Source organism: Cryptomeria japonica, chromosome 10 (genome assembly GCF_030272615.1).
Source record: "Cryptomeria japonica chromosome 10, Sugi_1.0, whole genome shotgun sequence".
NCBI classification, from domain to species: Eukaryota; Viridiplantae; Streptophyta; class Pinopsida; order Cupressales; family Cupressaceae; genus Cryptomeria; species Cryptomeria japonica.
Window position 1 is genome coordinate 410,236,126 of NC_081414.1, and position 14,815 is coordinate 410,250,940.

A 14,815-nucleotide genomic window follows, 5' to 3' on the forward strand; every position below is an offset into this window, starting at 1 on the left:
ACTGTACTAGAACTAGATCCCTAAACTTTGCAACCACCACCTTATACAGTAGTGTTGTCCCCCATAATGGTACCTCCCATCATGTCCTCATAAACTCAACTGATCCCACTAGCTGCCCCTGAATGTGACCAAACTACCTCAACATCTTGTTTGGTAGATATCTCTCAATGACATATGATGTCCTCCCAATCAAGCATTGGGTTTGATAACAATAGGGTAGTACCTCAACATCCTCCTCCCACTCCTCGTAGTCAAGGTATGCTCCATATCACAGTGTCTATACCATCTATCACTTGTCTCTAGTACTCCATCTTCCCTAGCCATGGTTGAAAGACAATCATGCTATACATGTGAACATACGAGTGTCTTGTGCTACGAAACCTGTAACACACTAGCCTAGTCACTACAATATGCTCACGGGCCCACACATATAGTAGTGTCACCCTTGCAAATAATCCACATCCTCCTAGGTACATGAACTGATGGAGATCATGATATAAATGAGCCAGTAGGCATGGCCCCCATGCAAATCATGTCCCTTGGTCAACATCATCTCCATAATCCATCCCCACCCAACTGACAACTCATGTGTCATCTTGTCTAGGCAGATGTATCCATTGATAGGACCTCCTACAACTGTTGGTACCATTGCATTTGAGTCAATCATCTCGTCCCAATTGACATTCCCTCCTCGGATCTCCAGATCATCATCGTCAAATACTCTATGCAAAACATTTGCATCCCCATCCTTATCATAGACAACCAGATCTCAATCTATCATAAGGCGTGGAATTTAGTAGATATCCTCAAGTGTAACTGACATCTCTCTTGTACGTAGGTGGAAGGAGCTCATCTCACTGTACTACCACTTACCAACGTAGAAAGTAATCCCGGATTTACCCTAATCTTAGGCATGAATGTTGCATACCATATTCCAAGTGCTTCTAAGGTCACATGATCATCATTGGTCAACTACGGTTGTAATTTTTGTGTGCATGGGAATCCCTCCCGTGAATCCAAAGGTGCCAAATCAAGCTGAAGTCACAAACGCAATTGCATCAGCATCAACTTTATCAACTTACTTAAGTCTTATAAGTTTTGTCAACTTTATCCTATCTAGCAGCTTCATTAGCTTTATCAACTTCATTAGCTTTATCAACTTCATCAACTACTACTCAAATTATCCTATTGGGGAAACTATCAGATTCTATCAATCTAACTAGTCATCCTACCTATCATAGTTGTTTATCACATCTACAACATTTGTAACCCCTCGACTGCACTTTAACCATATACGTGCTAATATTTATCATACACGCATCAGGGATCCATATATGTAGTTTTACGCTACACATGCAACATGATCCCTATATGCGCTGACATTAACCACATACATGCTCATAAAGCATAAATGTGTCATAAAACTACATACACAGTTTTGCATGCCCTATACATGATAAAGACCATATGTGTGCTATGACCTACCATAGATGTGCTATCGTGCCATATACACAATTTTAACGTATACACAGTTTTAGCAAAATCCTATCTCGCTACGTTTTTAGCTAGGTTTTGATCCTTATTTATGATGCATTACATGCATAACAATAGGAAAATAAAGGCGTACTTACTGACTCTCCATACTCCTCTGGCTACTTGTGCCTCCATACCTGCTCAAACTTGTGGAATCACTCTGCCATCTCGCTATGTGTTCTACACTCCTTTTCTCTGCTTTGTGCCTTGCTCCCTAAATGTACTGGATGAAAATGAGGAGATTCTTCCCCCAAGCTCCTATTTATAGGTGCTATTATTGTTCTTGAAAAGAGTTTTTCTCTAGGTGCACAAATCATCTCAAGTTTGTATGGTTCAGGACAGTCATATTCACCATGTCTCTTTCCTTTATTATCGTGGTCATAACACCTAACATGAATGAACTCACATCTTATTAAGTGTTATCTTATTATTTTCAATAATGTTTGTGTCACTCATGCTCAACTATATCCACTTGACTCATCTCCTATATGACTTCTCCAAACTACCATTGACATAGATCGTTGTTTCTTTATTTTAAGACCGCTACCATGCATTTATTGCCACCATGATTATCGTATGCAAATGTTTAGGACTGTCCTTTGTGTTTGTCCTCTAAATCACTGTTAGGATTCCTTGGCTATCCTATATACATAACTTGTTTGTGATGGTCTCTCCTACCATTTCATGGTTTGGAAGTGTCATTGCATTTCATGGACTATTCAACTAAAATATGTCCCACATACTTATCATATTCTTAAAAAAAATAGCCTTTCAACAAATTTATGACTTGACATTCTTTCCACAATATTGAAACCTCCCCAAAGTTTTCATCTTTGCCTTTCCATATTGTTCGTTAGGGAGCTCTATGGCTGTTAATGATTGTAAACTTGTGACTTTGTTGTCTTCTTATTTTGTCATTGCCATATCAATGATACTTTGCTCCTTTGAATTATTTCTCTCCATTGTCAATCTCACGTTTCTTTGATCACTTTTGTGTGTAGAAGTTATCATGTATTACCTTGCCACTGCTGCAAGATCACTTTGTTCAGATTCCTTGTTATCTTCATCAAGGTCCTTGTTATCTTCCACATGCACAATATTTTCAAGTTCATGACCTTGAAATATAGATGAAATCTTCTCATCTTGTTCAATTTGAATGGTTCCTTCATGCATTTCCATCTTTTCATATCTTATGATGTGATTGTCCTCCTTTACCAACACCTTGGAAAAGTGACTTTCATCCTCTTGTTGGGTATTGTCCATGGTATTTGGTATGGTCTTTTCTTTTTGTTCATCAACTTTTTGGTACTGCATAAATCAGATTCGAGAGTCACCAGTTGTGTTTGCCTCCTCCTCTTGGAAGAGACCAACGAGATCACTTTGGTCAGGTTCATATTTGTCCATTGCTGCATTTGTTTGTGGTTCCTCAAGTGCAATCCCTTCTGGTGATGAAGGGAGCTTATCTTGTTTTTCAACTACATAACTAGGAGTTTAGTATTTGGATATGGCCTCCTTGGAATGTCTTCGTAAGGGGAAGAGAATACACCTTGAGCTATTTTCTTTTTGAGGGAAAGCAACTTGTTAGCCAATCTCTGCACCATGGGATCTGTTCTCTTGGTAGACCATGATTCCAAAGAAGAATTTTCTTTGAACCCATTTGGCTCTATCTGTATCTTACCAGCAAGGATAAGATCATCTTCAATATCAATTGCTAAAGCTTGTGCAGCTGCGAGATTAACTGGATTTTCTCTTCTCAACAAGAAACTCACCTCAAGCACTTGAGCATTGATGAAGAAGCACTTCAAATTTTCAGTGGTAGGCTGAGCAACAGTTGGAATTCTGCTAGATAGCTTGTTGAAGTTAGCCACAAACTCCTACATGGGTTCATGTGACTCCTTTTTCATGCGAGTCAGTTGAGATAACAATGCATGAGCATCTTCTGTAGGCTTGAACCTCTCTTCAAACTTTGTTCTGAGAGTAGTCCAGTTTGTGATGGTCTATGGTGTGAGGTGGTAGAACCAATCTATAGCAGCACCTTGGTGTGTCTCAATGAAAAGTCTCACTAAAACATCCTCATGTTCCACACCAAGCACACCAAATGCAATATAGAAGGTAATAATGTGTTCATCTGGATGTTGTCTTCAATCTCTAAAGAACTTGGGAAAGTTCTTCCTCGAACCATCAGGAAGAGCATGTAATGGCGAAGTCAGATTCAACGGACCAAAATCATTCCCCAAGGACCTTGAGCAACCATTTTACATGTCCTTGGTGAAAGCTTCACAAACTTCAAGAAATGAAATTACAATGAATATGACACCGGTGTACTTCAACCAAAAGCATGAGGCTTTTGGATGTGTATCGTGTCCCCAACAAAGTCGCCAAAAAACTGTTGGGTGAATATTTTGTCACCAACGTACCAATGACAATATATATTTTTCACACAAAGCTATGTTGAGACAAAGTCTCTCCTGTCATCAAGGGGAGGTCCCCTGGTAGAATTTTGGTATTTCAACAACTTGAAAGTAAATTCGAGGGGTAAGATCAAGGTGTATAATTTTCTTTTTTCAGAATTAACATATATCCCTTCACTTGATAAAACTTCTTACAAACTAACAAACTAACTACACTTGCCTACAATGATTGAAATATATCCCTAAATCAACATAAGAACAAAGTCTTATGTGAGTACAATCCAATTTCCAATCTAATAACTATTATAACTTGCAGCTCAAAGTCTTCAAGATATAGGTAAAACTTCCATTAACCAAAAGTAATCAACAGTAGTACAAAGCCTCCTGTTTAATCACCGTAGCACAATAAGATTTTTCAAATATGAAAGATAGCTCAAAGTCTATAGTCACAATTAGAATGCTCCTTTAATAGCATAAACCAAGCACCAATACCATCAATGGATTAAAGAACTTTTATATATATATATATATATATATATATATATATATATATATATATATATATATATATATATATATATATATATATATATATATATATATATATATATATATATATAAAAGCAATGAACAAAAGAACATTCACTCATATACACAATTTCTTGCCCAGCTCAAAGTTTGGAAACAAAGAGAATTATCTTCTTTATTTGCTTGATTAATTCTCACAACAAGAGCACAAAGTCTCACTTGAGATAGCAATTCGACAGAGTTTTTGCTAAGCATATAAAAGATAAATATTTACAAATGAGGTTCCTCCTTTTATAGGAAAGGAGTTGACAAAAATGTGGGCACAATTGACTAATTCAACTACAAAGTCTCACTTGACTACAACTACTGCATAAAATAAAAATGCAACTGCAAGAAAATTTGTAGTAAGAAAAGATGCAACTACATGAATTCTACTTAGTGTCGATGACACTTTATTCTTCTTTCTCATCCTCATTGGTTTTCTGAGAAGGATCAGCCATATGCCAGAATCTGCTACATTTTCATCATGAAAAGCAATACTCACCATTAGATTGCCAGCTTCAAAGTCCCAGAATGATGCCTTAAAGATCAAGATTACCCTTAAACAAAAAGACAAAAAAAATCAGCAGATCGGGTTTTAAAAATTAATCTGCTAATGTTACAGGTCAAGATTGCAGGTTGAGTTTTAAAACTCAATCTGCAGTTGGGCAAAACCTAGGTTGCAGGTCGGGTTTTAAAACCTGACCTGCAACATGTGTAGAAAAAGACTGTCAGGGTGGGTTTTAAAACCCGACCTGTTACTGGGTAGATCTGGACTGACAGGTCGGGTTTTAAAACCCACCTTGTCACTGGGGTCATACATGGTCTACACATCGGGTTTTAAAACCTGATGTGATAGTAAAAGAGGCTAGCAAACTCGACCTGCCAATATGCAGACCTACAGGTTGGGTTTTAAAACCCGACCTACCAATAGGTAGACCTGTAGGTCGGGTTTTAAAATCCGACTGGCCAATACTTTGCAGACCAAAATTGCACTTCGGGTTTTAAAACCCGATGTGTAGGAAAAAACAAGAAACATTGCATTTCGGGTTTTAAAACTCGAAGTGCAATCAAAAGATGAAATAAAAGACCACGATAAAAACATGAAAACAAAAAATGACAAAAACTAAGATGCAAACCAACATGACTTACAAGGTAAGTTGATCGACCTTGGAGGACGTGGGCTATGAAATGGACAAGTTTTGTAGGGGTTGTCCCACGATTTAGGCTAGCCAAAATTAGTGACAACACAATGGTAGGATCTTGGCAAAATAATTACTTAGAATAGGTTATTATTGTCATATAATGACAACAGTGTACAAGTCAACTACATTATATAGATCAAACCATACAAAAACCTTAAATGCTATGATCATAAGTGCTCTCATACATCCATTAGTGTCATCCAAGAGATATTTGTTTTTACTAAAAATTTTAAAATATTTAAAAATATTAAAATAAAGAAAAATATCAAAACAAGAAGTAAAGGGAAAATTGTCTAATGATGAAAACCATTCTTATGATGCCTTGGGTAAGTACCATGATGAAAACCTGTTCTCAAATATCACGATTAAATCAATTGTCTACGTGAATTTTACACTTGGGGAATATATATTACATCATACTTGTCATTTTAACATACCTAACTATCCCATCATACCCATCCTCCATCACCCTTTTTTGACCTTGACAAGGAGGGGCAAAGTGTTGAAACATTTCATCCGAAGTATCTGGATATGTCTAATCTATCACAATTTACATTTCAATGTATTATCCATAGTTTTAAAACTCGTGGACTCGCCACGGACTCGCCACGGACTCGCGAGTCCATGGAAGCCACGAGTCGACTCGCCAAGGACTCGTGAGGCGAGTCCATTTGAAAGACTCGCGAGTCTTTTGCAAGGACTCGCGCGAGTCTTTTGCATGGACTCGCGAGTCTTTCAGATGGACTCATGCGACCCAGAAAAAAAGTCATGCAAGCTTTAAAATTAAGTTTTAAATTTTTTTTTTTGCCTTCATTTGGCATAACTGAGGGAGTGAAAAATAAAAGAAAAATAACACCCAACGCCTTTATAAAATAATAAAAGTATTTTTGGCCTTGCGGGGCGCTGCCCCTCGACCTCGCCCTGTATCGCGACAGGGAGTGCACAAGGGGCGATGCCCCTTGACCCCAAGTTGGGGGCGTTGCCTCCAAACCCTCATCGAAAAATATAGGGGGAAACTGTGCCGATGGAAGTAGGGAAAATATAACCTCCGAGTCTGATTAGGCTCCATATAATAGCATAATTAGCATTGAAGAAATCTTGGTATTATACATTTTAGAGTTGAAAGTTTGAAACTATGAGTATGTGACATGTGTAATGTTTCAATTATGACTCTTATGCTCTCTAAATGCATTAATTTCTTTATTTTTTTTTGTAAAACTACGGTTTTTCTTTTTGCCGAGTCCTTGTCGAGTCTTTCACGAGTCCGAGTCCAAGTCCAAATTTTTGGTTTGCCGAGTCCGAGATTTTCAACTATGGTATTATCAAAGGTTTGAATTTTTTTTGCAATAAGCATTTCAACCACATCTCAAATATTAACAAGTATTTTAGTGTACTATCATGAATAAGGCATAAAGAATGGGGCAAGTAATTATTATATGAAACATAGTTCTTGTAGATCACATCCCACATCCCACATCCCACATCCCACATCCCACATCCCACATTCCACATCCCACATCATGCATCCATTCCATCTATTATCTAAAATCCTTCAATCATTTCATCCAATCTATTCTTCATCTTCATCCCTAGACTTGGTTTTCCTTTGTCATTGGTTATAAACCAACACCACCCTCTCAAGAAAACTAAACAAATTAAAATAAAAAATTTATAAATTTCATCATTAGTCTCATTTACATTTGTTGGTAGGATATAGAGGGCTGTGAAGCACTACATATATCAACTGAATCATTTATAGACTCATATATCCATTAAATCCCATTTAAATAGCCTTAAATCACTTCTAATGTGCCTAATAAGCTATAAACGATAAAATATTCTAGAGGAAAAGAAAAAAATGTGTAAATAAGCTAATCAAAAGTTATTATGAAAGGATATGATGTAAAAACATTATGAAAATGCATAAAGAGGCTATATAAAGAGGGAAAAGTGGGAGCTAAGAGTGTGAAATATAATGGAAATATGTGTGGAATAATATGAACTAAAATTGATACTCATAAGTGATATAAGTAATAGGAATATATGTGAATCAAATAGAGATAAAGACAAAGTGTATAAGAATATGTGTAAGATAGAACAAACAAGAATAGTTAAAGATCAAGAAAGAAAAAGAACTTAACTAAAAGTGTCTTCCATTTCACTATATAATAATAAATATAAAGATAATATCTTTAAAAAACCAGAAGTTAAATAAAAATTAATATAAATATATAAAATTTATGACTACAATTGTTTATAGGAATTCATTTTCACAAACCAAATAAATCACCAATAACAACTAAAAATTAATTATAGCCAGTAAATAGCATTGAGTTCTTTTGTTGAAACTTTGAATTCTTCGAATCAAGAGAAACGAGGGAGGGGTCGGGTAGATTGCAAATTGAATGTCTGGATGCGAGAGAAAACCAATTTCCTTAGGGGCGGGGGACACGCTTTGATCAGTAAAAAAAGAAGACTGGGAGCGTATCTGTGGGTTGCGAATGGCCAAAATGAAGATAAATAAGGGGAGGTCACAGTTTTTAGATGTAGATTGGTCTGTGATATCCGTGTCGTCCATTCGTTCGGTGTTCGAGGAGCTCATTTGTCAGTTGATGGGTGTCGATCGGCCTTTGGAGAGGTGGCGCGGCGCAGATGTGAATGATGTCTACCAGAGATATTCTACAGCAGCCCTGGGCAACGGCAGCACCAGGTTTCCGATAAAGGGCGTCATCTATGACATGCTCTGCTTTATTCAGAGGGCACCCTCAAACGCAATTTCTCCAATTGCTTCTACATCTGTGTCTGATGGGCGAAGAGATTGGAGCAATCTTATCCCCGCCTTTACTAGTTCTAGTACCAGTACCAGTACCGGTACTTCTTGCTCTAGTGCAGTGACCGCTTCTGAGGTGGCGCAGAGGTTGGGGGTTCACAATCTTCCTGGATTGCAAGATAAGATTTTGACAGAGAGCAAGGGAAGACTGGCGAAGAAGCAGATGCTGGAAGAGGTGATGGGGAGAGGGGACAGTGCGAGAGACAAGTACATGGAGAAGATTAGAGCCAAGAAGATGATGGCTCAAGCCAGAAGAGAAAGGGAAAGGTTTTCCATAAACACCAGCACTAACGCTTACACTGCTCAATCTACACCTTCTCAGAAGGCCTGGAGTATCACACCCAGTTCCCCTGCGCTCGTCCGCTATCTCGAGGTATGCTTATCCTCTGCTTTCTTTTAAGAATATTACATGATAATGCAATTTTTTTAAAGCTTTCACATGGTAGCAAATATCTGGTAAACAATTTCAATTTATTAATTCTCGGACTGGTCTGGCGGTCAATTTTTTTCAGATTCGGCACAAATCCAGATTACTATTTGATCAGATATCGTGATTTAAGCCCAATTTTATTTGCAAAATCACATTTTAAACACAATCGGACATGAAAAACCAGCATTTTTTCTCTGTTTCATTTTTCATCCGGCTAGGTGATCCGGAGGACAATCTCGCTTATTAATAGATAACAAACAAGATTATAGAATATGAAAGAGGAGGTGAGAAACAATCAACAAAATACACATGTTAATGCACGGAAGGCTTCTTGTGAATGTAAGACACTTAATTCAAAGCAAGAATGGACCAAATATCTACAGATCAAATATCTACAGAGTATCAGGGTATGAATGAATGAATGTCCACGAGGCCAAACAGTCCTAGGGGACTCATGGGTAGCCGGCAAAGTAAAGTATGCAGAGTTCAAAACATTATGTCTACTAAACTTTCTTTTCCTTCGCATTTTAGATCTTCTATTGTGTATCTTGATCAAGAAAATCTGCAACTCTTTTTATTCTTTTTTCTTCAAAAAGATTGCTCAAGGTGTTCACATTTAGCATCTCAACATAGTTGATCCAAATATCCTTGTAAGCTGCACATTCCATGATGTAATGCCATTCTGTATCTATCGTGTAATTCCTTTCTAACTGTACAAGTTGTACAGTGCTTGTATAAATACACGAATTACAAAGATGGCCAACAGCTATGCACCACATCCTTTCTGAAATTTGTCCAACGCATATGGTCTCATGGCATGTGTGGTATGCACATTGTCAGGTGTTTGTACTCGAATGGTGGTATTTCCTGTAGTGTAGATGCTACTTAGTGTGGTGCGTGTATGGTGGTATTTCCTGTAGTATAGATGCTACTTACTGTGGTACGTGTATGGTGGCATTTCTTGTAGTGTAGATACCTCCAGGTGTCACACCTGAAAGGATTGCTTGAGCATGTGCAGTCACACAAGTTCTGTTTGAACTTGTGTGGTGGTTCATGATGCCACAATAGTTGTACATGAACTATGAACGTGAGCATGTTTCATGGTCACACATGGGCATTTTGTGTGAAGAGGTTGTGTGGTGCCGACTGCCGAGTGTGCTAACGAAGCCGGTACATAAGGCTGCATTTGAAATATATGCCTTTCTTGAGGAGCAACGGTTCCCATCACATCTTTAGTGAGCTGGGAAGCTATGCATGGAGTTGCTGAAGATTGTGCCACTTAGCCTGATCTGCATACTGCTCAAGTTTTGACTACATGAAACAATTGATGTGCATCTGGTGAGTATAAGTGGTTGTGGTGTCATAATGATTCAATCCCTCACATTTGTATGCAAATGCATAGGATCCAAGTATGAAGGATTTTGAGTTGCGGGCTCTAGTAATGGAGGAAAATATGGCTTAAGGAATTTCATGATGAATACTGGGTGTAGGCCCAAGTATTGTGGAAGACTGAGAACAAATGAATTCACATCAGCTGCACTTAAAAAGGTGTATGGATCATAGTGTAGAGGTTTCATCTTCCTGTGTGAACCCTTGAAGCGTTTTTACTTTTTTTTGAAGGTGCAATCAAACTTAGCCATGGACTTGAATAAGTGAGGTGTAGCAGTGTGTGCCATGTCACTCTTTATATTTTTGTTGCTAGCACAATAGTATCTGTTGGTATACACTTTAAATGTGTTGTTGAAACTTCTATGCCTAATCTACTTCTCATTCTTGTTTTCATGACAAACCAATGTTGATGGAGTGCAGTAGGATATGTCCAGGCATATTGTTGGTTGGAACTCAAGATGGGTTTGGAAAAGACTGTGCTCCATTGAGCTGTGAAGCACTTTGTTATAGTCATGCTAGATGTAAAGCATATTGTCATCTCATGTGTGTGGATGAGTGTTGTCGTGGACACGTTGAATGTGCACAAGTGTGTGCAATTGACAACCTTTGTTTTGCCATATGTCTATAGACGGAAGTTGTCTATCTATCCACTTGTGTATCTAACATTGCTGTCAAATTTTGCCCAAAGTGGCTAATAGACCTTGGGTTATAGTCAAATGCAATGGATGTTGATAAGCCAAAATAAACCCAAACATTTTTGAAGAAAAGGCGTGTGACTTTTGGTGTAGTGATGCTTTTCTTATAGGCAACCATGATAGCCATCTTTGTGAATTTGTCCACTACAACAAAAATTTATAATCATTTTGATGCATTTTCATGGGTAGTTCACTCAAGAAATCCATGTTGATGAACTCCCAAGGCTTTGTTGGTATTTATAGAGGGGTATAAAGCTTGAGCTTCTTGTTTGTACATTTGTTGATGAAATAGGGAATGCAAGATTTGACGTGGCGCTCAATGTCTATGTGCGTATGAGGCAAAGAGAAATGTTGTTGTAATATTGCCAATGTCTTGGTAATGTTGAAGTGTCTAGCCATTTTGGTGTAATGTGGCTACCAAGTGAGTTGGTGGTGATATGTGCCTTCTAGGTGATATGTGGCTTCTAGGATACGGAGGTGTCTGAGTTTGTAGAGGAACTGTTTAGACAAGTAGGATTTGTTGATCTCTTTACCTTGCACAAGTGCCGTGAAGGTTTGCGCAAAATCTACATTTGTTAGATAGATGTTTTCCTAGTTAGAGAAATTGTGGTCATGCAAGTCCAACACTAGATGAGTGCATGGACGATTGGACAACTAAGGCTATCCACTGCCTTATTGTCCTTCCTTTTTATGCTTGATCATTAGATGGAACTACAGCAAATATTTCATCCACTTCATGTTGCGTGCATTCTTCAACTTGCTGTGTGCAAAAAATGAAGTATCTTATGATTGGAATATATGATAAGTCTATCAAGGGCATAATATATATATTCTTTTTTATGTTAATCTTTTTTTTCTTATTTTATATGCATGGTGGGAAGGGTTTTGTGCTAAGGTGCCAAACCTTTAGAGGCTTGGCATTCATGTCTTGAGCTAATCATGCAATGCTTCAAGATGCGAACACAATCAGAGTATGTTTGAGCACAAACACTCCAAGAAGTGCAACAAGTTGTCAATGCAAATGTTAAATGATCTTTTTTATACTCATTACAACCTTTGCCTTTGCCACAGACACATATTGGGCACAAACTTATCTCCCATCACTCTAGAGGAGGTTGATTCATGGTTAGATAAGAACACTAAGGTTGAGGATCTTGTCTTTAGTGATGAGGACCTTGCATGGGTTTCTTTAACAGATCTAGAGGCAAAGGTAGTAGCCATGGTAGAGGAGGATAGTGCACAAGAAAAATCCTTTGATGTTGGTCTCATTGATAAATAGGTAGATATTGTGGCCATATCATCATTGAGCACCTATCCTAGTCGTTGGTGTAGGACTTGTCATATAGCTATGGATTTTGGGATGAGTGATGCAAGCCTGTTTGAGCCATATACTTATGTTTTTAGTTTTGGTATATGTTTTGATGCCATGAATTTCATAATCTATGAGTTTTGTGTACATTTGACAGTATTTATATTATATATATCTAAAAATGTTTCTTCCTTAAGATAAAATATGCTTTTATACTCTTGATCGATGTATACTTGTGTAAGTGATCAAAGTAGCTTCTATTTGATTAGTTTATTATGTTCTTTAAAGCTTATTTACAGAAGGGTGCATTATACAAGTTTTAAATCCTTAGAAATCTCTATATTTTATGCTTTTTCCGACTTGCCGAATCATGGCCAAGTTTGAGTGCCGAGTCCAAGTTCAAGTCCTAGTTAGGGTAAAAAATCAGCTTGCCAAGTCTAAGCTAACTTTGAGGCGTGTAACTATTAAAAACAACAATTGTTTTAGTAGTCTGTTTTGCCTCCAATACCATCTAAATATTAATTTTTCCATCCAATGTCAACCGTTTGTTCATGCCATCATGTTGTTTCTTTGTTCAAATCTTGGACGCAAATAAAAAATCATTATCATGACATAGATAAATTTTGGTTGGCATGGGGACTCCCCAAAGTTCATGGGATGGTTAAGGGATGTCTAGCCGTTGTTCACTACAATGGGGCACACACAAGACATTTTCACTTGCAGGTGGTGATAGGGATAAAACAGTGCGAGACACGCAATGGATTTCAAAGAATTGATGTTGTTCAATTAATCAAGGAGACAAAGCTCCTTTAAATAGAGTTACAAAGATGATGTTTCTAAAAGAAACAATCGTTAACTAGAGGCAAAATTAGAAACAACTTAAATGACCATTAATAACACAAAGAGAACGATATTATTCTAATACCCTCCCTTAATGGTCATTGTTCTAACTACCAAGAGAAATAACAGAGAAGGTTGCCCCCTTCTTCTCAGAACACGCTGCAACAAAAGACAAGAGCCTGCCACTAACTCTGCCACTTGAGACGAGTCTGCCACCAACCCTCCCAGAAACTGCAGAACTTTTGGAGATACAACAACACCAACCGTCCAACTTGATGTTGGAGAACTGTCCCTCCCTATAACCAGAGACACCAAGAACAGCTGTCATGATTTTGAGGAAAAAATCGGCAAACCCTCCAAACTATTGCAGATGAGCAAGATGCCCGAAAATAGATTGCAAACAAGAGACTAGTGTAGATGTTCGCACAACAACTCCAGGTGCGACGAAAAACAAACTGCAGCAAAGTACAATTTTTGAGGAAAAAGTCATAAACCCTCATGATTTTTTTTTTTTTTTTTTTTTTACAGTAACAAAATATTTAAAAACCCACATATAATTTTTGAGGACAAAATTATTAAAACCCACAGATTTTTTCAAGGGAAAAAATATTAAAACCCATCAGAATTTTTTTTAGGTAAAAAAAAATTAAAAACTGAAACAAACATCGATGCCCATAAGCCATCTTCACGCTTTTCGAGGCACGAAAAACGAGGTACTGAGAAGATGCTAAGTGCACAAAACCTAACTGCCTTCCAACATCAAGTTGGTCAATGACGCCATCTTGCATGTTTCCCAATGCACAAAAAACGAAAAACTGAGAAGAGGTGCTGGCACAGAATTCAAAAAATTCGAATCCCAATGCAAAAACAGAGGCAGATGTAGTTACAGACTTCAAAAATGAAATATGGCGGACACAAATTTCAAGAAAAAAATTCCAGCTAACCCCGAAAAATCCAAAGACAACCCAAAAATCTTTGCAAAAAACCCAGAACGAATCTGCTGTCGGAATCTGGATCCGCTGGCTCGAAAATCGAGGCACCCCGAAAATTCTGATGACGACCTAGTTGAGATCTCGAAAAACCCACCACGAATCTGTGCTCAGAAATTTTTTTTGACTGAATCTGGAGGGTCAAAACCCTAGCCGAAAATGCAGATTTCCGTCCAAAAATGGCAGAAAAATATCTGCAGGCGGGAAAAAAACACGTCGCGTGGTTGTGTGAAATGCAGGAGAGACGGGTCGTGGGAGAGGGCAGAAAATAGCGAGAAAACCCTAGCAGCTGCAGCCAAAACGAACTGCCAAAGTAGCAATTTCGAATAAACAAAGAAATTTTTCAAAAAAAACTGTTAAAAATTTTTAATTGAAAAATTATTTCGAAATTAACCAAGGCTCTAATACCATAAAATAGTGCAAGACACGCAATGGATTTCAAAGAACTGATGTTGTTCAATTAATCAAGGAGACAAAGCTCTTTTAAATAGAATTACAAAGACGATGTTTCTAAAAGAAACAATCGTTAACTAGAGGCGAAATTAGAAACAACTTAAATGACCATTGATAACACAAAGAGAAAGATATTATTCTAATAAGGGAGTGCTAGGGGCATG

General features: G+C 37.6%; 1 protein-coding gene across 4 annotated transcripts in view; it reads left to right on the forward strand.

Annotated features, from left to right (window-relative positions):
* Positions 1–8,033: 8,033 nt before the first annotated feature.
* Positions 8,034–14,815, forward strand: part of LOC131038524 (uncharacterized) — a 31,348-nt gene continuing 24,566 nt past the window's right edge. For all 4 annotated transcript variants that reach the window (XM_057970968.2, XM_057970969.2, XM_057970970.2 and 1 more), the window contains exon 1: positions 8,034–8,919. In XM_057970968.2, coding sequence (XP_057826951.2) covers positions 8,218–8,919 — 702 coding nt within the window. In that variant the 5' untranslated portion in view covers positions 8,034–8,217. The remainder of the gene's footprint in view (positions 8,920–14,815) is intronic.